The following is a 22,440-nucleotide window of genomic DNA, read 5'->3' as shown; positions in this document are numbered from 1 at the left end:
GAAGCAGGGGTGACAGAATTCTCCTTACAACTTGGTGGGCCGTTATAGACAACAATAGCAGTAGCATTTGTACATGTATAGGGCTTTTCAGCAAGTATCTGAGGCGTTTCGCATGCATTATGGAGAGTTGCAATCCTTACAACAAAGGCAGTATCTTCCATACTGCAGATATAGAGAACGAGGCTGAGAGGAAGAGAGGCTCACCTAACACTATCTGGTTCAGACCAGAGTTCAGACTTCGGAGCCCAAGTTAGTGCAGATGTGGGTCCCAGGCTGTTTCCCATCCAGACCACTGACTGGACCCTGACCTGCTTAGCTTTAGCGGCGTTGTGGCCTCACGTGTCCCTTCACACCATACCCTGGGACTGGAGATTTCCTGAAGGACAACTTGGACTCTTAGCAGTTCCTCCAGACTTGTGTTTAATTGCAGGTGGGTTCTCCAACATCTTCTTAACACAATAATAGTGTGCTAGTGATGGATTTATTCTGCTTTATTGGTCGTTCTGTGATGCAAGCCCATTAGAATGACTAGAGAATGACTGTAGCTCAGTGGAGAGCCTATGCTTCACGTGTTTAGCTGAGGGATCAACAGATCAAAAGAATTTTGCCTTCCCTTCAAAAGAAAAGGGAAGGCAGAATTTAAGAAGCATCAGCTGACATGATTTGAAGATGGCACTATTTCAAAACAAACAGCTGTAAATAAAGTTCAAGTTCTAATAAATACCTTAGTATTAAAATGGAAAACACTGGGACACGTTTATAAACATATTTAATCTATTCCCCTAGCAGCAATTCAGATCTCATGCACGTTTCCCTCGTCCAGGTACAAGGAATCTGTGGCCACAAGACTTGGTTCTAACTGACTGCTTTTTGCATCCTCCTCCACTCCACCCAATCCATCGGCTGTTCCAGGGATTCGTAGCAAGCACCATAAATGGGAAAAAGGATTAAGAGTTGGATGAGGAATGGGATTGGCAAGGCTGAGTGGCCCAAATCAAAACCCTGGTCAAAGTGTGCTCTCCACTGTCCGCTCCTGTTTCTGTATAAGATTTCTCCCTCTCCTTCCAGCTGCAGCATCCAACTTGCCGAACTCTCAGCTTCTGCTCTATGAACATCTGTTTTCCAAGTGTGTGTTCTGAAAACATTTCACAATGATAACTGCCAGGCAGGTCAGCTGCTGTTGAGAGCTATACAGGGACGTCCTCTGCCAAAGATATTAACTCTTATCCTGGAAGGAATGAACCCACTAGCCTTTCATAGCAGCACCAAAACATCTTTCAGAAAGCTATGTGGTAGAGCGGCACTTGGGGGAGTGTAACTTCATTTGAAAAACACCTCCAAGAGAGAAAACTATTGTTGGTTTCCTTGACCCAAAGCAGGAATTTATTTTGGAAAGCGTTTTCTCATTTGCTTTGAAAACAAAAAGAACACACACATATATATGTGGCATAAATGTGCTGCTAACATAAGAAATGCAAGAGACTGCCATTTCCTTGGAAAGTATTGTATGACAAAACAAGTATTAATGCGACAGCAAGAGGCTTTTCTTAGGAATCTGAAAGATATAAATACCTCTTAAAGCAGCACGAAGAGAAAAAAAACCCAAGGCCAGGCAACATCTTCTAGGGTTTCAAGGAAACCAAATTACTATTATATGAACCACAAAGACACTTACATGGGAAGAAGCTGAATCCAGCAGCCCTTGGCGCTCCTGCTTCTATGAATGATTAAAGCCCAATATAGTTATGACATGACAAAGGTATGCCTGAGTTGCTTAATTCTTCGTTCTCATAGTAACAAACACTCTTCTAAAGCTTTAAGATGGATGCAAATCAAGCTCCTGCATTGGGAATACTTTGCATTCACAGAGATCAGAACAGTGGCCAAGTGTGGCTGTAATCTACGCTTGGCTTCCTCGAGGCAGGGATTTCTTACAACCCTGTCTCAATCTTCAGCAAAAAGAATGCTAAATGTTGTCTTCCCTCCCACTATGCTGGTTGTGCAGAAAAAAATGCAGGAGAGGAAGGACCCATAGGATGTAGTGCAGGGGTGTCAAACTCAAATTCATCGGGGGCCGCATCAGCAGTTTGGTCACCCTCAAAGGGCCGGTTGTATCTGTAGGACTATGTGTCCACTCTTTATTATCATAAATTATTGTCACTGCATTCAATTATTACTGTTTTTTGTAATAATGTAAGTAATAACTAGCTCTGAAAGCAGAAACATAGTCAGAATAATGGCAAGTAGATATTCAAATGTACAATTATTGTACAATTTATTGAAAAATGATTTTTGGTAACTGCACTGGGTGGTGGAGGCTCGCTAGGGTTTCATGCAGGACCTTTGCAGAGCTACTAGTACCTGGAGATGCTGGGGTCCTTCTGCATGCAGGACAGCTGTTCTGCCAGTGAGCCACCACCCTTCACCAAAGGGACTGGCTGAGGTTGACTCACTGGAGCTGCTCTCCTGGTTCCAGGGTTTAAAGGCCAGAAGTATAAAGCAGCATCCTATGTTTCTGAGGAGAGGGAGAGGGTGAGGAAGGAAGGAAGGAAGGAAAGAGGGAGTGGGAGGGAGAGAGGAAGGAAAGAAAGAGGGGAGAGAAAGAAGAGTAGGAAATAAGGAAGGGAATAAAGAAGGAAAAAAAGAAAGAGGGAGAGAAGACAGAAAGGGAGAAAGAAGGAAGGAAGTAGAGGGAAAGAAAGAATAAGAATGAGGGAGAGGAAGAAAGATGGGAAGGACGGAAGGAAGAAAGGAAGTAAGGAAGAAAGAAAGAAAAGAGGGAGCAGGAGGGAGAGAGGAAGGAAAGAGGTGAGAGAAAGAAGAGTAGGAAAGAAGGAATAAAGAAGGAAAGAAAAAGAAAGAGGGAGAGAAGACAGAGATAAAGAAGGAAGGAAGGAGAGGGAAAGAAAGAATAAGAACGAGAGAGAGGAGGAAAGAAAGGGAAGGGGGGGTCGCCGCCTTGATTCAGCGCCAGAAAAGAGCGCGAAGGGACCCAGGGGCAAAAAGCATTTCCCGTGCAGCGTGAGGCAGCGGGTGTCCATTTTAGGAGAAGGGCGTAAAGCCTCAGAGTTGCACGTTCGTGAGGCTGAGCTGCTGCTGAGCTCACGTTCATGAGGCTGAGCCGCGGCAGGAGGAGGAGGAGGTGAGGCAAGAGGAGGAGGCGGCTTGCCGGGTCGGTGCCCGGCAGCGCCGTGCGGAGATTCCCGAGCCTCTGGGACGCAGCAGTGCTCTGTAGCACTTTGAATCCTCCTCCTCCTCCACACGGCGCTGCTGGGTGCTTTGTCTGTGCTTCAGCAGCAGCCGTTTCCAGGCGCCGAGCCGTGGCAGGAGGAGGAGGATTCAAAGTGCAATCCCGGCAAGCTGCCTCCTCCTTCTCCTGCTGTGGCTCGGGGCGCTCCACGCAGCGCTGCTCTGCCCGCCTTTCTACCCCCCCCCCAGCCCCAGCTGTTTGTCGGCGCTTTGTCGGTGCGGCGCTTCAGCAGCAAGGTCCCGCTGCTGGGTCCCGCTGGCTGGGGCGCTCGGCGGGCCACATGACGAGGTCTGGCGGGCCGGATTTGGCCCCCGGGCCTTGTGTTTGACACCCGTGATGTAGTGGATTAAATTCAATGGACTGAAGGAGATGGAAACCTTTGAGAACTTGGGAAAGGTAGCTAATTATTTGCATTATATCAAATGGGGTAGGAATAAAAGCACATCTTTTATCTGAATGACTCAACAGGCAGTGTTAAAACCAGCTAGTTATCACTGACTGCAAATATTTATAGTAAGCCCACAACTTACACAGGGTTTACGTTCTGGGGATCGTGCCTAAAGCCAAAATTGCATACTGTATAGTCAAAATTGCCAAAGTCTTTCTTCCTGGACACCCACCCCCTTTTTAATTCATTCTTTTCTCCCTGCAAGGTGCTTAAAGCTGAATGTGCACAAGTTACATGTGGCTAAGTTTTGGGCTAACTATATTAACTCAAGCCAAATATATACTACCCAGTGCCAGTTACAGATTGGAGGCAGGGCTTAAGAAGGCAGCCTCTCTTTTCCAGATCCTGCATCTGTGAAGCACAGAAAATTGCACTTCCATTTAAAAGACACCTACAGTTCTCAGGGTTTAAGAGCCAAAGGTCCCCAGGGAAGTCCCCCAGTCTGATACAAATAATGGGGGAAACTTACTGCCCATCTCCTCATTTGTGACAAGGCAAACATGCCTCATATTATATGTCGACAGGGTTATACCGTAGCAAATGAACTCATCTTTCCATCCTTCCCTATCAATGGGTTTTAGTGCACTCGCCTGAAAAATAACATGGGCTGGGGGAGAACTACTCATACTGCTGGTACTTCCATATGGGTCTCAAATATCATAACTGGTGCATTAAAAGAATCCACCGCATCTCTAGATTTGCCTGGTATATTTGATCCAAGTTCTTTTTTGCTCACTGTGTCAGCCAAGCAGTCTCATTTCATCTGTATTCAGGACATCCTCTGGAAGCATTATGGATTCCTCCAGATTGGAAGCTGCTATATTAATTTCTAACTGCACTAACATAATAAAGCCATCAGAATAAAACTTCATTAAAAAGCCAAAGCAACCATGTTCTAATAACCTATTTATTGGAGTCAGGAACGCTACAGATATTTGTGTCTGCAATACCTATTTCGAAACATCCAGTGTGCAGACCTGATCCAGAGACAACAGGAGTACATAGATTGCATGGTTATTATGGTCTAAAACAGTACAGAAAATATACATGCACACAGCTGGCTTATACACATTTATTAGGAGCATCTAATCATGCTTAAAATACAATTAAAGCTTATTACAGAAGCATAAAAAGAGAATCTGTAGTGAAACAATACAGATGACTACACCAAAATAACTGTTGAGAAGTTACTTTGTACCCCAGTATTGGAGCCTTCTCAATTCATTGTATATTATCTAAAAATGATCCAGTGATTTTTCCACAACTCCAGAATTAAACACAAGCTGAATTTTCTCTTCAAACTCAATGGGGTCTTTAAAAGCAATTAACTGTGGCTGGATCATTTTCAGATCAGGTAAACCATACCAAGAAGATTCCCAAACTGGCATGCGTGTGCAGAGTGCTTACCATTTTTGCTACCTTTAACTTAAAGAAAACATTGAGATTAGATTACATTGCCGGGGTGGGTGGGTGGGTGGGAACAACTCTCTTCAGACTTCTGCCAGAGAAACAACACCACACAGAATGCACTTACCCTGAATATACTCACCAAGTATTTCCTTCCATTTCTGAGTTTAAAAATGAGTATTTTATGTCCACTCATGTGGATTTACATGGATTGTAGCTTACCAAGCAGAGAAATGAACCATTATTCTCCCTCTTGCAATTGTGTGTTTAAGAGCACACACCCTGTTCTGTTTATTAGAAAACTGTTGCCAAATTGCCTTTAAAATATCTGCACTACTTACCAAATAGTTGCACAATTTTTGTAAGAGTGTATTAATGAAATCTCAATAAAATTAGTAAAAGGACCTCAAAACTGTATTACTGAGACAGATTTCAGGTAATCCCATATATTAAAATGTTAAAACACTTGAGTGTGTCTCTGTTGTGTTAGCTCTCTATCATGTTAGCAGAGAAGGCATCCCATTAGCTTTTAAGTGCTATTTGAAAAACAAAGTACTATAAACCTTTTCACATTCCTGCCTCCTAATGGAACTTCAATGAGATAAATATTACTTTCTAGCTCATAACAAGAATGTAACAGACTAACATCTCACACACAAATATGCTTTGAATTATACAGCAGATGAATGCCATATTAAAAATTATTTGTGTGCTTTTGAGAGAGAAAATGGCTTCCCCAATAGGGAAAAAGAACCCCACTCAACATATTTAAAGTCAGAAGATGTTTTCATCCACAACCAACAAGTTAAGGTCATTAATATTAATATTGTGCACTCTAAAAAGAAACTAGGTGATTGCCACGGCTTGAACCAATAAACAGAAAGACTGGCAACATTTCAAATAGAATGCAAGGAAATGATGTTATGAAGTGAGCCTACTTTACAAAAAAGCACCCTTAGATGAAAGAAGTGCCCTTGCAGTATTATGCTATGCATATTTCTGGTGGAAAGTTAACACTATTAAGCACCCACAAGGATAGATGTGATCCAATAAAATAGTGATGACTTGCTCCCATATCCATCTTTCTATTCAGTTTGTCATGCTGTTCGGGGGCATTTAATACCTTTGTATGTTATCAGTAGAGACTGCTAGTAATGACGTTTTACCCAAAGCCAAGACTCATTAGAGGTAGCTCAAGGCAGCCTTCGGTAACCTGTCATGCATCCACACCATACATTTAAAGCACACTTACACCACCATCACAGCCACTGGCTCCCCCAAAGAATCCTGGGAGCTATAATTTGTCTCCCACAGAGCTACAATTTCCAGCACCTTTAACCCAGTTCCCAGGGTTCTATAGGGGAAGCCATGTGCCTTCAGCACATGGTGTGAATGGTCCCCTGGTCCCCTCAAGCTGCTTTCGACATCAATGCCCATCAGCCTCAGCCAGCACTGATGTGGAGGGCGGCAGGTTGGTGAAAGTTGATTTAGGATTACCTTTAGTTGAAATGAATGCATCCTTGCTCAAAAGGATTTCTCTACAAAGGAACATATGTATATATGTCAAGGACAACAATACATGCAGCCGCTGCTACCTGCACCAAAGAAAACAGACCGAGAATATAAAAAGAATGGAAAGGGCACTCTTTGCCTGCGTCGCCTCTAATGCAGGAGTTCGGGCTGGTTTTCTACAAAAGGAAGAACTCCACTAACATAGTATGCAATCCCCAGAGAGAGCAAGGCAATGACCACCAACAGGAGCAGCACCCTCCAGACGCCGAGGTCCTCCACAAATTCTTGCCAGGTGGTTCGGAAGCTGGAGAGGACTCCCTCACCTTGCTGCAGGTTGGGGTTGAGAAGCGAGTGGCTTTCCATTGCACTATAAAAGGAGCACAGGTGAATTAAGGTTAATGCATCAAGCGAAAACTCCAAACCACAGAACATTAATATTGACTTAACTGTGCAAGCAACATGCCAAGGGCTTAGAGAGCTAGGGTTGGGTTTTGGATGTGGAAAGCCCAGATTAAAATGACCAGGCTGCTTCACACTTTGGTTGGCTGCGTTTGGCAAAACTACAAGAGTGTTACAGTGGTATTTTCACCAAAAATACCCACACTAAGTGAATTCTGTTTATGGTTTAACCAAAAGTGCATAACCACCGTTTTTACAAAATATATGCTATTACACAATACACTGCACAAGGAGCCTTGGTCTCTGACACAGACCTGCTGCATGTTAAAAGAAAACATGTTTGATATTCCCTTCACAGATGCGGCCCTGTAGCAAATGTGGTAAACACTGGTTGTGTAAAGTGACTCTCAGCAATTAAACTGAGGGGTGTCATTGCAAGAGAAAGAAGTGAATGTAACAGGACCAATGAGGAGGGATGAAAAAACTGGGGGTGGGAATAAGATACAAGTGGAGAGTGAAAAGAGAATGGGAGTAGATATTTCAAAAGATGGGCAATGAAGCATGCGATGGTGTGGGAAGGAAAACATAAAAGAAAAAGCTTTCTCTACTTAGATGCTCTAGGTCTACATATTCTGCCTAAAATGGGGAGGCTGAGTCACAATGCCTGCACAGCAAATGCCTGTACTTAGTTTGAGGAAAGCTGAGTTATGGAACTCCTTGTCACAAGGAAAATGCTGCGGCAAAGAAATTTCCAAAGATAGATTAGATAGCAGTAAAATCATTATGAATAATTGCCAGCTGAGTATGACAAACTCTGCCTCCATGTGCCACCATTTTGTGACTAGTGGGCCCCAGTAATCTTTGGCAATCTCAAGTGGACAGGGGGGGGGGGAAGCAGAGTTTGAGAGATTATTGTAACCTTATCACATTCAGTGACCTGATTTCTGATTGGCTGGGATTACCGCTGTTATAAGAATTTTAAGGTCATATATATATATAATAATTGTTCATAAAACATGTACATGAATGTACAGAAACATGTCTGAAGCAGCACAGGAAGATAGGCCTGACTGACACCATTTTGACTCTCTCAGACCTGGCATTCCTCTGCAAGGAAGAAGGGGGGGGGAACCTTCTCATTGTCTCAGGAATTAAAATGATAACCCTGGCATCCTGATACCTGAGTGCCAGACAAAAGGGTGTGATTAACTTGGCTGGGAAACAGGGAAATGTAAATATCTCTCAATTTTGTTGATTAGGTTTTGGGGGCAGGGGGCAGGGTCCAGACTGCTCAGATTACTGCCACCAGACCTCCCCTTTCATGATGTACCTATGATGAATCTAGGGAGGGGGGGTCTTGGGCTACACCCCTTCTGTGACATATGGATGATGCTTCTGGGGGGTGGGCTGAAACCAATTTCAAATTTCTTTTTAAGGACAGGACACCTTTGTTTGGGTCCTTCCTTGTTCTCCTGTGTGAGAGGAAGGACCCTGTTGCAACAGCGAAAATAAAAGTGCCTTGCTTCGTACGTCCTGGTTTGGTCTCTGTTATTTGGTGGGCAGGAGACGCTTAAATTCGTCTGCTTGCCTGGATCCTCGGGCTCTCCCTGGGTCAAGATCCATTTCTCTGGGTTCATAGGAACCAGTCTAAATTTTACAACACCGCTAAAGATGGTCCCAAGGAACAGCACGGGAGGAGGAATAGTGGTTGCAATCAGCCATAAAAGATACACAGAAAATGTATTAATTGCACCTCCTGAATTTTAAAGAAAGTTGAATGAGAATATTTGGCTATTCAATGGCCAGAAGGTGGGAGTACATATACCGCTTGCCAAGTAACTGGGTAGAGTGTGGGTTTTTCTTTACACTTCTGAAAGGAAAAAGGTTAGAAACTTAAATACACACACACACTTCTAAAAATTGGGTAAAAGGTCATGGAGTGAGGGCCTGCTCCTGCCACTATGCAGTCTACACGACTGCCCCATGGCAGAACACAGGCACAGCATCTTAGAAAGAGGAGAAACAGACAGAAAGCACCTGAAAGTTGTAATACAATTCCCTACTTTTGTTTTTAAACATTTACTTCCCTGGAAAGAACCTTGGTGTGTTTGCTACTGCAGAATCCAGCCATTTCACCCTTGTTATCAACTCCTCTAACACACAACAGGAATGTTTACTAATTAAGACTCAACATGTTAATCTATAACTACTATAGAGGTTAAATAAAGGTATGGTGTATTTTAAGTGAAAAGATCACATGGCTACTGAAAACAAACTAGGCCTCTTTCTTTGAAAACAGAAAAAGGCTCACCGAGAAACCACCTGTGCTATTTTCCATTACCACCAAATTAAACTCTCGGCACTAAATTGTTAGGAAGTGCTGGAATACCAGCTATTTTGGAAGAACTTGGGAAGTGACGTGAATCCCAGATGTTGTTTCTGCTGCTAAGAAAAGCAGGCTGCATTTTTGTTAAATGTTGCTACCAACACAGTGGTTGGCCATTAGTTACTGGGCTTGCTAAGGCTAAGTACACAAGGAGAACACATCCTCAGAGTTAAAATGCCTCCAAGCATACTCCACACTAGAGTAAAAGGGTGAGAATAGTTGGGAATCCAAGCTTCAACTGCTAACAGAACGAGAGAAAGAAAAACAATTAATTTGGTGAAATAAGAAAGCAGGAAGGAGATAGAACGCAGGGCAAAGAATCAAACCCTAATTGCAGTCTTCTGTTTATATACCGGATATTTCTATTAAACCACAAAGGGTACAAATATAAATGCATCTTTGAGCCCTAAGTATACCTATTGTTGCCATGAAAAGTCCTGTATAAAAAGATGGTACTTAAAAGACTGTAGAGCAATTCTAGGGACATAGGGAAGCACATTGTTTAGATATTTGCAGCTCAATAAGGCATTTTTCTTTGCCTTTCATGAAAAAAAATTAGGGGATAAGGAAGCAATGGATTACGTTTAAATGCATTAGATGCACAATGCTGATTTGGAAACAAAAGCTCGATTAGAATTGAAGGTACTTCTTGAATGGAAGAAGTGGGCTGCATCTATAGAACAGGCAAAGAAAACCACTGTTTTGATTTACCTGATGCGTAAAAGGATCTTGAAAAAAACCCATAAAATGTTTAAGAAATAAAGATCTTGCTCCCCTTTCCCATTGTGTTGATAAGGATTGGGGGAGGGGCATTAAAAAGTCTAGCCCAGTTTCTACTTGAAAATAATTTTCAGGATGAAAACCTGAACATATCAGTGTTCCAGCTGCTTCACTATAAATATGAAGCACATACATTTCCAAGGTAGATAGTATTTTCAACTTGCCCCCTAGCAGCTGGGAAGGGGCCTATCTGCATAAAACAGCAGGGATGGTGGAAGTGAGATCTCCCTTGCTTCCCACAGAAAGGCTATGGAAAGTGTGTAGCGCACCAGTCAGACAACTGCAACCTGCAGCAGGTGCCTGAGGCTTCCTGTGCTTACACAAGCATATCTCCCTTTCCAATAACACAGCGTTCATTGAGAGACACACAATGGACACTCTGAAAGCAGGTCTGTCACATAGAACACGAAACGACCCTCAGAGACTTTCTACTGCTGAAGCCACTCACTACAGCCTAGTTTGGGCTGGGCTGGGCCGCTTCAGAATGCAGGCAGGGGCTTGCATGACTGAATGCTCCTCCGTACAAAAATCACTATCTGCCCGTGGTTTTCCAACATGTCAGGGAGAAAGTTAAGCTAGAACCTGTCTCCCTGACATCTAATTTTTTCTGTCTAGGGTTTTCGTTTTTTGGTATGGAGGAGAAGTCAGATCACGTGAGCCTCCTCTGGCGATCTGAGATGGTGTACAGGCTCATTGAGAACTAACCATATGTGATTTTGGCTGACTACCAAAGTTCATGAGTCACATAAGACACAGGCAGTCCAGCTTTCGAAGAACCCGAAAGATCAACTTGGAAACTAAAGCCCAAACAAAGAGGAAAGGTTCTATGGAAACGCTTACAATAAGCCCTGACCTTTTTGAATACGCAGAACAAGCTCCAAACATGAGAACTCATTCAGCTATGTTGAACCAGTAAACAATACTGATTTTTTTGTTTTTGTTTTTGCAATACCTTTCACTCTCAGCAGTCTGCATTGTTTCCAGCTTCGAGTGAGTTCCTCTGTTGAATCCTTTCACTTCTTGCTCTTCCAAAGATTCTAGCAACCGGATCACATCTTTATTTACACCTCTTCGTTTTGCCAGAACAAGAGGTGTAGCACCTTGGTGATTGCTATATTAAGCATAGAGAGAAAGAGCTCACAGAACTGTTTCTACTTGAAACATGGATAGATGCAATAAAACTGTTGCCACATTTGCAAAGCTAAGTATGGTTTCGAATTAGATGAGGGACCGCGTGTTGAGATTCCTGCATTCCAATAGGTTGACTAGGTAGCCCCCGGGGATCTCTTCCAATGCTACAATTCTATGACTTCTATATCACAACCATTTTTAGGGACATTCCTTGCATTATGAGGGAGATATGTAATATTTCAGAACCGTTTAACATGTGATTCCATCCAATAATACAAAGGTGCAGCATGGCAGTCATCTGGATGATGCAGCATCAACACTATTTAACTCTAATTTAGACAGGTGAAACAGGTGGAAAACCATTTCCCAATGTTATAACTGCCATATGAAAGCAATTTTTGGAGGTGTAAGCATGCAAGGGTAAAACATTTCAAGTGGCCTTCAAGTAGCACATTATTGCAGTGTTTTATTACTACTTGAGTTTTTTTTTTCTAAACAAGCACCAATGTAGACAAGATAAATAGCTCCTTCATTTTATTATTCATTAAAAACTCTTTTAAATTTAATACTTACAATGGATGGAGAAAAGGGAAAACGAAGAATTGTTTGGGATTGCAAGATGTAGGTTTATTATTTTAAGTCTGTACAATTCCATTTGATTACATTTTGCTCTGCCCGTTATCTTTCCTCTTGCATTTTTGCTGTCTAATTTTGCCCACCAAGGATTTGTTTTATTTACGTACCACGTACGTCAGTACCATAGCTGGCACAAATTCTTTTTCAGAGCTTCCTGTTGCATTATCAGAGGATCTATCCCAAAGTTAATTATGATGATTTTTATTGAATTCATGCAAAGTACAGGTGAACTTACTAAGATTGCACTGTCTTTAGATCTCTTAGCCCAGGCACATCCAACAGGTAGATCGTGATCTACCAGTAGATCACTGGACGTCTGTGGTAGATAACTGGCTCCCCCCAAAGAAGCTCAGCAACGCTGGCTCCCCTAAAAAAAAAACATTCTAGCCCTGCAGCCCTAAAAAAAAGCTCAACAACTTTGACCTGAACCCCTAAAAACAGGGCTTTCCTTCCTAAAAAAAAACTCAACAACTTTGACCTGAACCCCACAAAAGGGGGTAGATCACTGCCAGTTTTAACTCTGTGAGTAGATCGCAGTCTCTTGGGAGTTGGCCACCCCTGTCTTAGCCAAATACAAGTCAATAAGATAAAATGTCAAAATATAGCTCAAAAAGATAAAAAACAATAGACTTAAGCCTGACTGTAGTTTTTCGACAATAATGATATGTGAGCAGTTAGTTCAAACAAGAAACCATTCTGGGACAATTGTGAAATGTGTTTATTTATTCAGTACATTAAGTGCTTCTGTCCGGGCAGTGGCATATGACAGATGCTGGGAGCCTGGCAGAGCAAATATGCAGTATTTCAGAGAAAAGACTGAATCACAAGCTCTGGGAGCAGGTAAGGTGAACACTGGAAAACAATGTTATCCACAGCAATGAAAAAGAACTGGGGAACACTTTTTTCTTTACACTGAAACCAGCAAGTAGTGAAATGAGGCCAGTTATTTTGAGATGACTCCGTACTTCATCTCCACATTGAGGATCTGTATCAGAACACCACCACCACCTATGACCATAGACATTATTCCTTTGTCAGGTGTGCAAGTGCTCATCTGACAGTATCGCATGGAAGGCACTGGAAATAATCTCTGCCTGATACCGCTTCCATGGTACCACCACAACATGCAGTACAGGTAGTACTTTTACCTTCTTATGACAGTGGCAGCAACCATCAAGAGGAGGCAGTGGTACTGAGGAAACCATCCTCAAAATCAGCATTCAAAATTCCCCAGATGCCAGGCACGTTCTGTTACTGGCGCTGGTTCAATTGTGACCACCTGGGAAATCCCTGGGCGCCAGGTTGGCAACTGACATCTCCCATCAAGCCAGTTGACTCATGCGCAGCAAAAGATGCGTGATCTATGTTTCTGCACTGCCATGCAAATCATGGACCCTATTGCTGGGCATCTTAGTCCTCCATCATCACATCAAATAAAGTAAGAGCAGGGCTGGGCACACATATATTTGACAGAGCTGCAGCCTTTCCACAAGCCAGCCAAATGGAACTCACAAACCACAGTTTATAAACCTCTGCCTTAGTCCATAGTTAATACCATTTCCATTTCCACCATGTGTTTCTCCTTCTTGCATACTGGGACAAATGAACTGTTGTAAGAGTCAACAGTCAAGCAATGTAGTTGAGATCACAGAATCATAGAATTGTAGTTTTGAAAGGGACTCAGAGGGTCATATAGTCTAACCCCCTTGCGAATAGACATTCCGTTGTGTCGAACTGTAACCTAGGTTTAGGGTGTCATTTGGTGCCTAGCTTATATATCTAACACCGCTTTATATGTGTGTTACATATCTAACACACAGTTTCTAACACTGCTCATAATGTGGGAGAATCACAGTTCCTTGTGCTACACAGTCATTGGGGAGGAAAAGCAAATCCATTATAAGCTATAATAATGGACCTGAAGACCTTTCCAGTTTCTCCTGTGTCAGCTCTGAAAGAGCTTTTGTTTTTTGTGCAGCAATTTAGCCCAGAACTATGCTGAATTTCTACTCCGGCAAGGCTGCAGAATAAACTGACATGTTTCAAATCCCTTGCATGTTCCCTTGCGTGGCCCAATCTGCCTATTACAGCAACAGGTTTTTTTTTTTTTTTAAATTCAAGATGCAGGGTTCCAGCATACTTACCAAATATCTATTTTGAGCCCGTTGGACACGAGGAATTGAATGGTATCCACATGCCCACACAGGTGAAGGGCTGTGTTACCTTGATAATCAGTGGCCAGCAGATCAGCACCAAATTTATGCAACAACTGACAGATGTCTACGTTTCCTCTAGCCGCTGCTAGGTGGAGGCCTGTTCGGCCACGGCTGTCGCGAATGTTTGGGTCAAAGCCGCTCTCCAAGAGCCTCTTGGAATAGTTAAAATCTCCATCAATGCAAGCCTGCAGCAGAGGCACATTTGTCTGTGAAGAATCGTTTACAAACACATAGGACATGTCTGTTTCTGGGAAATGCAGCAAGCCTGTAGTTGAGAATGAAATGAAATGAAACCAACGGTGAGACTATGCTAACACTTCAAGCAAGCAATTATTTTCCTGAATGAGAAAAAACTGTCACATGGAAGTCAGATCCAAACTGCTGTACAGTACTGTATACATATAGTGCAGGATTCACCTAACATGTCACATCAGCAGAAGCCCTGAACAAGGATCTCTGCTTATGCAACAGGGTCCATCCCCACTCCCCTCAAAATTGGCTCTTGGGGGGAATTGGGAAAACCCCCCTGGCAAGCTGCAGTGCTTATGCAGACAGAATGTTCATAATAGCACAACACTGAATTTCACCCATAGTGCTTCAGATTTCACTCTGAATGGAGAACCCCTTTAGTCCTTTCCCCCCCTACAAGGATTAGTAACTCTCTCACTTCTGAGGGTTGGTTCAGGTCACTATGATGAATGTCAGACAGTTGGTAAATCCTTACTAAGAAGAGATCTCCCTGACCTCTGCAGCTTAATTTCAGAATATAAAGGGTGATCAGGAGGGAAGGAAAGATCCCTTGCAAAGAGGCTTGCCCAGCTCCCATTTTATGCCCCTTCTGGCAACTTTTTATTTTCCAAGGCATTTTAATTTTAAAATTTGTTCCTGCTTTTCAATCTGCCATATTAAATAGCTTGGGTATTGCTGATTTTACCTATTTCAGTTTTTGCGGTAAGATTTATTCTGTTTTTGCTCCATGTTTTAATATTTTACTGTTCACTTCCCAGAGATCATTGATGACTGGGTGATATACAAATATTGCTAATGATTATAAATTTGAAAAGCCTAGTTTTCTCCAACTGTAGACGGGTACACGGATATACCGGTACATTATGCAGTCTCCAGATAAGAGACAGTGATGCAGATGAGACATTCTTATACGTGCTATAAATAAAACCTCTCTTAATGCGATTTCATTTCTCATTTATCCGTTCCTTATTTACATTTGAACTTCAGCACATAAGCACCGGTGGTGTGTTTTTGCTTAAAATACCATCCTCCCTGAATACATCAGCCCCCTCAGACTTACTTTAAATGTTACCTTCTCTAATGTACTGTCACAGTGGCGGTGGTGGCTACTCTAGAGTAACGACTCCTCACAGCTCTGCATTTTTATCCTTTTATTTAGTGCAGTCTATTTAAAGTGCTGATACAGTGCTATGTACATGCTGTCAGTCCGGTGCAGAACCTCCGAATGGAGATTCCCGCGTCTTTCTCCAGCAAAGTAGCCTGGGGATACTAAATCTCCGCCCCCGGCGCTTCTTACGCAATTCCGGGGTCGCTGGGATCGGTCTTCTTCCCGTGGTTTCCCTGCTTCCCCCTTCCTTTCCCAAGCGTCGCCTTGGCTCGGCTACCCTGCCTGAGCCCTGGCTTCTGCTTCCTGATTCCCCGCTAGAAACACCCCCCTCCCCACTCCCACTTGCACTGGGTGAAGAGCTTGTGTTTAAGATGGGAGGGGGCTGTCTATAGCTTCTGTCCCTCACATGTACATTTCATTTACACAAAGATTTCATTCAACTCATGGGCATCAAATGCCCAATGTAGAGACAGAGAAACAAAAGCAAACCATTAAAAATGTATGCTATGCAACCTCCATTCCTTTTCAAAGAGAGTTCTACAATTGTACAGTCTGTTGTTGTAACCTACCCTGGGACCTTATAACAAAGGACAGGTACGGAATATCATAAATAAATAAAAATCTGTTGGAATTCATGGAAGTTATGTAACAATAGTGCTTGGTGGACCACATACATGGCCACCAAGTATCCTGAACTGGGTATCAGTAAAGGAAAAGCAGTAAAACACAACCCGAAGTGGAAAATATTCAGGTTGAAGCTGTGGAAATGTGAGAGGTAATTACACAACCAGAATAAGAATCAAGTGAACAACTGGATCTGTTTAATGTGTTGAGTCCACTGCTAATGTGCTGTTCTACTATCTAAGTATTTTAGTATTTTTCTTGAGGCTTAAAAATTGGATTAGGGAAAGGAAAATATGGATTTTGGATGCTCAAGACTCAATATTTTCCAGATTCCCAGTATATTTTACACAATAATTCTGAATAAATATTTGGATCATTCTGATTGTACACAAAGACTCTGATCCTAAGCACTCTTGTATGAAACCAAGTTCCTTTGAAATTAACTGGGCTTACTTCTTCTAAGTCTAAGCAAATATAGTGAAGAGTTGGTGTTTGTTTTTTAATATTCTATAAATTGGGTCTTCCCACCCCTTGCTCTTTTATGCTTACTTTTCAAGTTTACAGCAGCAACAATCCCCCCCTTTTTTTATAAAAAAAATCTGTTTCACAAGCATTGGGATTTTAGCAGTTATGTATTCCACATACAGGAGCTAGTCTTATGACTAGACTTCAACAACTGCAGTGTGGCACTGCCCTCTGGCGACCATGTTGAGTGACAAGTTTCCTCCCAACTTTGAAGCTGCAGAGATGGGTGGGAATTGACCTGGTAGCTTTGTGGCAATTCTATTTCCAGCTCCTAGACGGGAGAAAAGCTGGCCATGCTCCCCACGCCCAATAGAGAGGGGCAGGTGAGTGGGGAAGGCTTCTTTAGCTGTTGCCCAGCAGAGGAGCTCTGAGTCTTGCCACCAAGCAGCGGCTGAAGCCCTCACACATCTGTCTCTATTTCCTACATGAGAAAGAGGTTGGGGGGGGGTGCATTCAGAGAAACAGCCAAGCAGCAGCCGAAGCCGAAGCCCACATTCCCTCTGCTTCTTGTTTCTAAGAAAACAGGCTCTGAGCAAGGCCAGTCAAGAATTGCAGGCTCCTGCCTATGACCCTTAACTGCAACCTGAAAAATGGGGCCTACTTTCAACTTTTTAAGCACACACGTCCAGCTTCCTGCTTTTCTATCAGGACCAACCAGGTGTAAAGGAGGCGGTCAGGGTTCCCTATTCAATATGGCAGATTGAAATCTGGTTGGCACAGCTTATCAGGCAGGGAGTTAAGAAACACTGCACCTTCTGAAATTCCTTCTTCTATACAAAGCTGATTAAAAAAACAAAAAACACCAGCTGCCACCCCCTTGGAGGTTCTGACCCACTGACTGAAGATCAATGTCCTGCAACAGTTGAAAGTTACATTATCTAGAGACAATAAAACCAGCTCGGCAATGGAAAGCCTGAATTTAATACAGAGTGATGGTAGTTGAAATTGTTCCAACTGATTGTGTTTCCAGCATCATGTTACTTTGCATTTTATACATTGATCAATTCCAAAAAGTGTTTATCCAAACCCTTCTAGATAGTTATGGTTTACTACAAATACAGAAAACAAACTCTGAAATGAAAGACGTGAAAAGTACAGTTCTATTACTGCATAATTTGTGATAAACCTCTTTGAGGGATTTCCCCCAAATCAAGCGGTGTATAAATTTTATGAAATAAATAAATAAATAAATGTCAAATGAACATATTTATTCTGTAAGTGCTATTCATCTACAGAAATGGTTTGTTGTCTATTCAGCCTCCTTTGAAAACAAAACAGTTTTCACTAAAGGGACTAGACAGAATTCGTAAGAGATCACCAGTGCCTTCTAGAGTAGCAGCTGCTTCCACTATATCTGGAAGAACAAAAACTAAGCACAGAAAGCTGCTTTCATTTCCAGTCTGTGATGCTGGGCTCATCCATGCTGCCATTTAATGTGGATAGTAAGCTTCCTGTACTTTCACAGATTCTCCATTGTCCAGATGACATTCTCCTCCAATTCATTGCCTTCCCACACTTTCTGCTTCCTCAATCCAGATTTTCTCATACCAGGGATACTCTGAAAAGTAGAAGGTATGAGAACATCTGGAGGGGGGAGGAAGTCTGGGAAGGCAGTGTTTTAGAGGAGAATGTCATACCGGCAACAGAGAATTAATGGAGCTACAGAAAGCTTACTATCCACATTAAACTACAGTATGACTGAGCCCACTGTTAAGAACTTTAATGAGCTACATAACTGGGGGTGATCATTCAAAGCCAGCCAGGCTTTCTGGCCTAATTCCCAGCCAAAATCTGAAGAAGCCCAACTCTGGCTTCATTACATCTTTGCAAAACAACTGTCCTAATTTCTAGATGCTTACAGGCTCACCCTGCTGAAGATGAACTTTCCCCCCTTCAGATCTCAGTCTCAAGTTTGCTGCAAACTAAAATTACAGATTGAGATACTGAAGTGATCAAGTAGTAAATAATGTCTTAAATACTCACTTATTAAGAAAATATAAAGCCCTGTCTTCAGTAGGTATGGTCTACTCACAAGGTTGTTAACATTCGTTCTTATCACATATTTTGTGGTCCAGTACAAACCTGTAATAGAACAGAAGAGTCTTACCAAGTAGGGTTCAGCATTCCCCAGTAAGTTTTAAACTTAGGACAATACACCTAGAAATGTAATGTTATTTTACATTTCTCCAAGCACAGAATTTCTTGCAAAATATAATCTACTACTCAGAGATGCCATTTGAGCTTCATGTTATGCTAATCTAAACAACATATTAGCACAAATATGTGGGTGTTACTAGAGAGGAAATCAAGGCCATTGCACTCCTCCCAAATTCCTGCACTGCTACAAGTGAAGACAGGGTTTGGTTTAGCACAGGGGTCAGCAACCTTTTTCAGCCATGGGCCGGTCCACCGTCCCTCATACCATGTGGTGGGCCAGACTATATTTTGGGAAAAATATGAACGAATTCCTATGCCCCACAAATAACCCAGAGATGCATTTTAAATAAAAGCATACATTCTACTCATGTAAAAACACCAGGCAGGCCCCATAAATAACCCAGAGATGCATTTTAAATAAAAGGACACATTCTACTCATGTAAAAACAAGCTGATTCCCGGATCGTCCGTGGGCCAGATTGAGAAGACGATTGGGCCGCATCCGGACCACAGGCCTGAGGTTGCCTACCCCTGGTTTAGCAAGTAGTCTGAACCCAGGCTTGTCTCTAGACCAGGGGTCGGCAACCTAAGGCCCATGGACCGTTAGTGGCCCACAAGGCTTGTCTAAGTGGCCCATGGCGACCCCTGGTGCTCCCTGCCCTTACTGGCGCAGCACGGGGACTGACTTCCGGGTTGATGGATCCGACCCAGATGTGGCCAGAAATAGCATGTGAGCATGTGTGCGGGATGGAGAAGCACCTGTGCACATGCACACACACTATTTCCGGCACACTTCCGGGTCGGAGGAGCGTCGACCGGCCCATCCTCTGATAAGGTTGCCAACCTCTGCTCTAGACACACTCTGCAAAGCGCTGAACTCCCTCGCTAGACAAATGAGTGTAGATTTTTTTTTTGCTTTCCAAGTTAGGTACGTGTGTGTGTGTGTGTATGTAAAGGATGACACACCAAGCTGCCTCTATATAGATCTCATGTTGAATAAATATACTGTACGCAGTTTACTCATGTAATTATTCTGCTTCTGAAAACAGTGAGTTTAGGAATCTGCACATACTCTGAGCTCAGACTGAGTGTTTAGTTTAATGAGGACTTGAAGCTGTTTATGTCCGTATTTTATTTTAGTGGTATCTGCATTATATCCTCCTCATCCAGGTCGCAGCGTACACTCCACCCTGCACAAAAATTGAATTTTCTTGTTCCATAGATAATTTGATAAGGGAAGAAAATCTAATATAACATTGCATGTTACTCTGAGTGTGGATGTGCGGAAGCACAATGTGTGGATGGGTTGTTTTTAGTGATGTTAAATTCTCAAGAATAATCTTTTGTAGGATATTCTTGAGAATATTCTTGATTAATGAGATTAGAGAATTTTCATTTAAAATAGGAGAATATTTATTTTAATGCATTCTAAGGTGATGGCACCAGTAATTGTCATGTTAAGGTTTGGTATAAGGAAACTCGGTAGTTAAATCATATTTTATTCTTCCATTAGAACATGTACATGTTATAGGACAAGTAAAAAAATACAATTGACATGTTAAGGTTTGATCCAATACATTCAGTAATAGGCTATCTTGTGCTTCTGATAGCTCTAACACTTAATAACTGTTTTGGTGACTGAAACACAGCTTGATAAACAAAACTATATGCATACATATAAAAAAGAAGCCATTAACATTAAATATATTATCATTATATGATAATATATTTCAGTATGCAATCTCTGGTAAATGAAACCTTGTACCATTGAATGGCACTGCAAAAACCAGTTACTGACACTAAATAAACATATAAAAACATCAATTGTTTAAATCAAGGCCACTTCACAAATAAAATTAAACCTACATACAGCAACAGTGTTTTGCTTTGTGTAGGCTCCTATGATTTAAATAATGGGCCCCGCCTGCTAGCCTTTTGTTATGTGCAAATGGCTTTAGATACCTATTAGGTCCATAAATGACCATAGAGCATATATTCAACAGAAAAAAAACAGCGACAATTTGTTGTTGTCAAAGGACAGCTGGACATATAAAGGGCCCCATTACCTTCAGTAGCTCAGAGCCTCATCAAACCTAAATCTGGCCCTGGGGGAGAGACAGCTTCACCTGTTTAATTCCTGCGCGTCCAAACTCTTAAAGGGGGCGGGGCCAGGGTTGGGACACGCTCCGAACCCGCCACCTGTAGTGATGACATGGGACCACCCCCTTCCCCCATACCTGCTTCCGCAGAGGCGGCTCCGCTTGCTCCCCCCCCCCCGCAGCCCAGCTGGAGCCCCTCAAGCGAACCCGCGTCTATTAAATCTCTGGCAATTCTTCCCCGCCTTCCCCTCACGGCCACCAACGCTCAAGGGCCGGGCAACAAAGCACCGCTTCCTTCCTCGCCTCCGGCTGCGGCCCACCGAGAAGGCCGGCGCTGCCTCGCCCCAGCCCCGGCTCCTTCGCCCCTACCTCGCTCTCGACGGGCGTCGTCAGCTGCTGCTGCTGCTGCCTCCACCCAACGGCCAGAAACCAGGCCCCGGTTGCGACAAAGAGGTAGAGGCGCCCTCGCGAAAGGGAGCCCGACCTCGCTTCTCTCTTCCGGTTCCCGGTTGCAGTTCCCGGAACTCTCCTCTCGGAGAGCGCTTTGGGATCAAATGGTGGCGCTCGAAGGGTTAGAGCGGAAGGCGCCTTTCTGCTGCTTTGAAGAAGAGAAGCAGAATTGCAGAGTTGGAAAGGACCTCGAGGGTCATCTAGTCCGACCCCCTGGCAAGGCAGGAACCTCAACTAAAGCATCCGTGCCGGGCGGCCATCCAATCTCTGCTTAAAAACCTCCATTGTCAAACAGCTCTTACAGTCAGAAAGTTCTTCCTGATGTTTAGTCGTAATCTCCGGAACAGGAGAAAACAAGCTTGCTCCCATCTTCCCTGTGGCGGTTCTTTCGATATAGGGAGATATCTCCTCTCCGTCTCCCCCCCCCCCCCCGAGGCTAAATATCCCCAACTCCCTCAGCCATTCCTCAAAAGGCTTGCTTTCCAAACCCCTGGCCATCTTGGTCACTCTCCTCTGCACATGTTCCAGCTTGTCAAAATTCTTCTTAAATTGTGGTGCCCAGAACTGGACGCAGTATTCCCGGTGGGGTCTGACCAAGGCAGAATTAGGTTGCTCACTTCCACCACGTTTTTTGTCAATTTGATGAGAATAAGCCCCAGATGGCGTCTGGAGTTTATTTTACTTTATGGAGTTAAACATGTCTTTTATGTATGGAGTTAAACATTTATGTATGGAGTTTAACAAACATTTCTGGGGTGTGTTTTAAGGGAAGGGTAGGGTAGTTGGTTTCTTGGGGATTAAAGTCTGTCCAGCTGCCATGGGGTTTCTTACTAGAACCTTTTGTTGCTTTACGCAGAATGGTTTTAAATTAACCCTGAAAAAAGGAGTGTTGTCGTATCTGCCCAATTTCCCCGCCTCGTCCTATTTTTGTGCGAGACGCACACACACACACTCAGAGAGATAGCAGGCATGCTTAATTAAAAATAAAAAAAATCAACAAAACGAGCTCCTTTAACCAGCCTGCCTTATTCTGGGTACCACATTGGTTCCTGTTTATTCCCAA

General features: G+C 43.0%; 1 protein-coding gene across 3 annotated transcripts; it reads right to left on the bottom strand.

Moving 5' to 3' along the window:
• Positions 1–4,756: 4,756 nt before the first annotated feature.
• Positions 4,757–21,774, bottom strand: ANKRD46 (ankyrin repeat domain 46). 3 transcript variants are annotated; one of them, XM_035125367.2, is made up of 5 exons: positions 21,297–21,774; positions 18,655–18,753; positions 14,094–14,430; positions 11,135–11,293; positions 4,757–6,984 (listed from the first exon to the last, which is right to left on the bottom strand). In XM_035125367.2, exons 3-5 carry the CDS (start codon positions 14,402–14,404, stop codon positions 6,768–6,770), a joined length of 687 nt encoding a protein of 228 aa, XP_034981258.1. In that variant the 5' UTR covers positions 14,405–14,430; positions 18,655–18,753; positions 21,297–21,774; the 3' UTR covers positions 4,757–6,767. The 3 variants fall into 3 exon arrangements, with proteins under 3 accessions (XP_034981258.1, XP_060133668.1, XP_034981259.1); XM_060277685.1 differs by having other exon boundaries at positions 18,704–18,753; XM_035125368.2 differs by lacking the exon at positions 21,297–21,774 and adding an exon at positions 20,895–21,067.
• Between the last annotated feature and the right edge of the window lie 666 nt (positions 21,775–22,440).

This window comes from Zootoca vivipara, chromosome 8 (assembly GCF_963506605.1).
Source record: "Zootoca vivipara chromosome 8, rZooViv1.1, whole genome shotgun sequence".
Classification (NCBI taxonomy): Eukaryota; Metazoa; Chordata; class Lepidosauria; order Squamata; family Lacertidae; genus Zootoca; species Zootoca vivipara.
Note: the sequence above shows the minus strand (reverse complement) of the source record. Positions and strands in the feature narration are given on the sequence as shown.

Bases quoted from the DNA above. Each gene is read 5' to 3' on its own strand.
- ANKRD46 (XM_035125367.2), bottom strand. From the start codon at position 14,404: ATGTCCTATGTGTTTGTAAACGATTCTTCACAGACAAATGTGCCTCTG. The intron at 11,294-14,093 runs GTAAGTATGCTG...TGCTTAATATAG, and splicing joins GGGCTCAAAATAGATATTTG to CAATCACCAAGGTGCTACAC. The intron at 6,985-11,134 runs GTATTGCAAAAA...CTCCTTTTATAG, and splicing joins CAGACTGCTGAGAGTGAAAG to TGCAATGGAAAGCCACTCGC.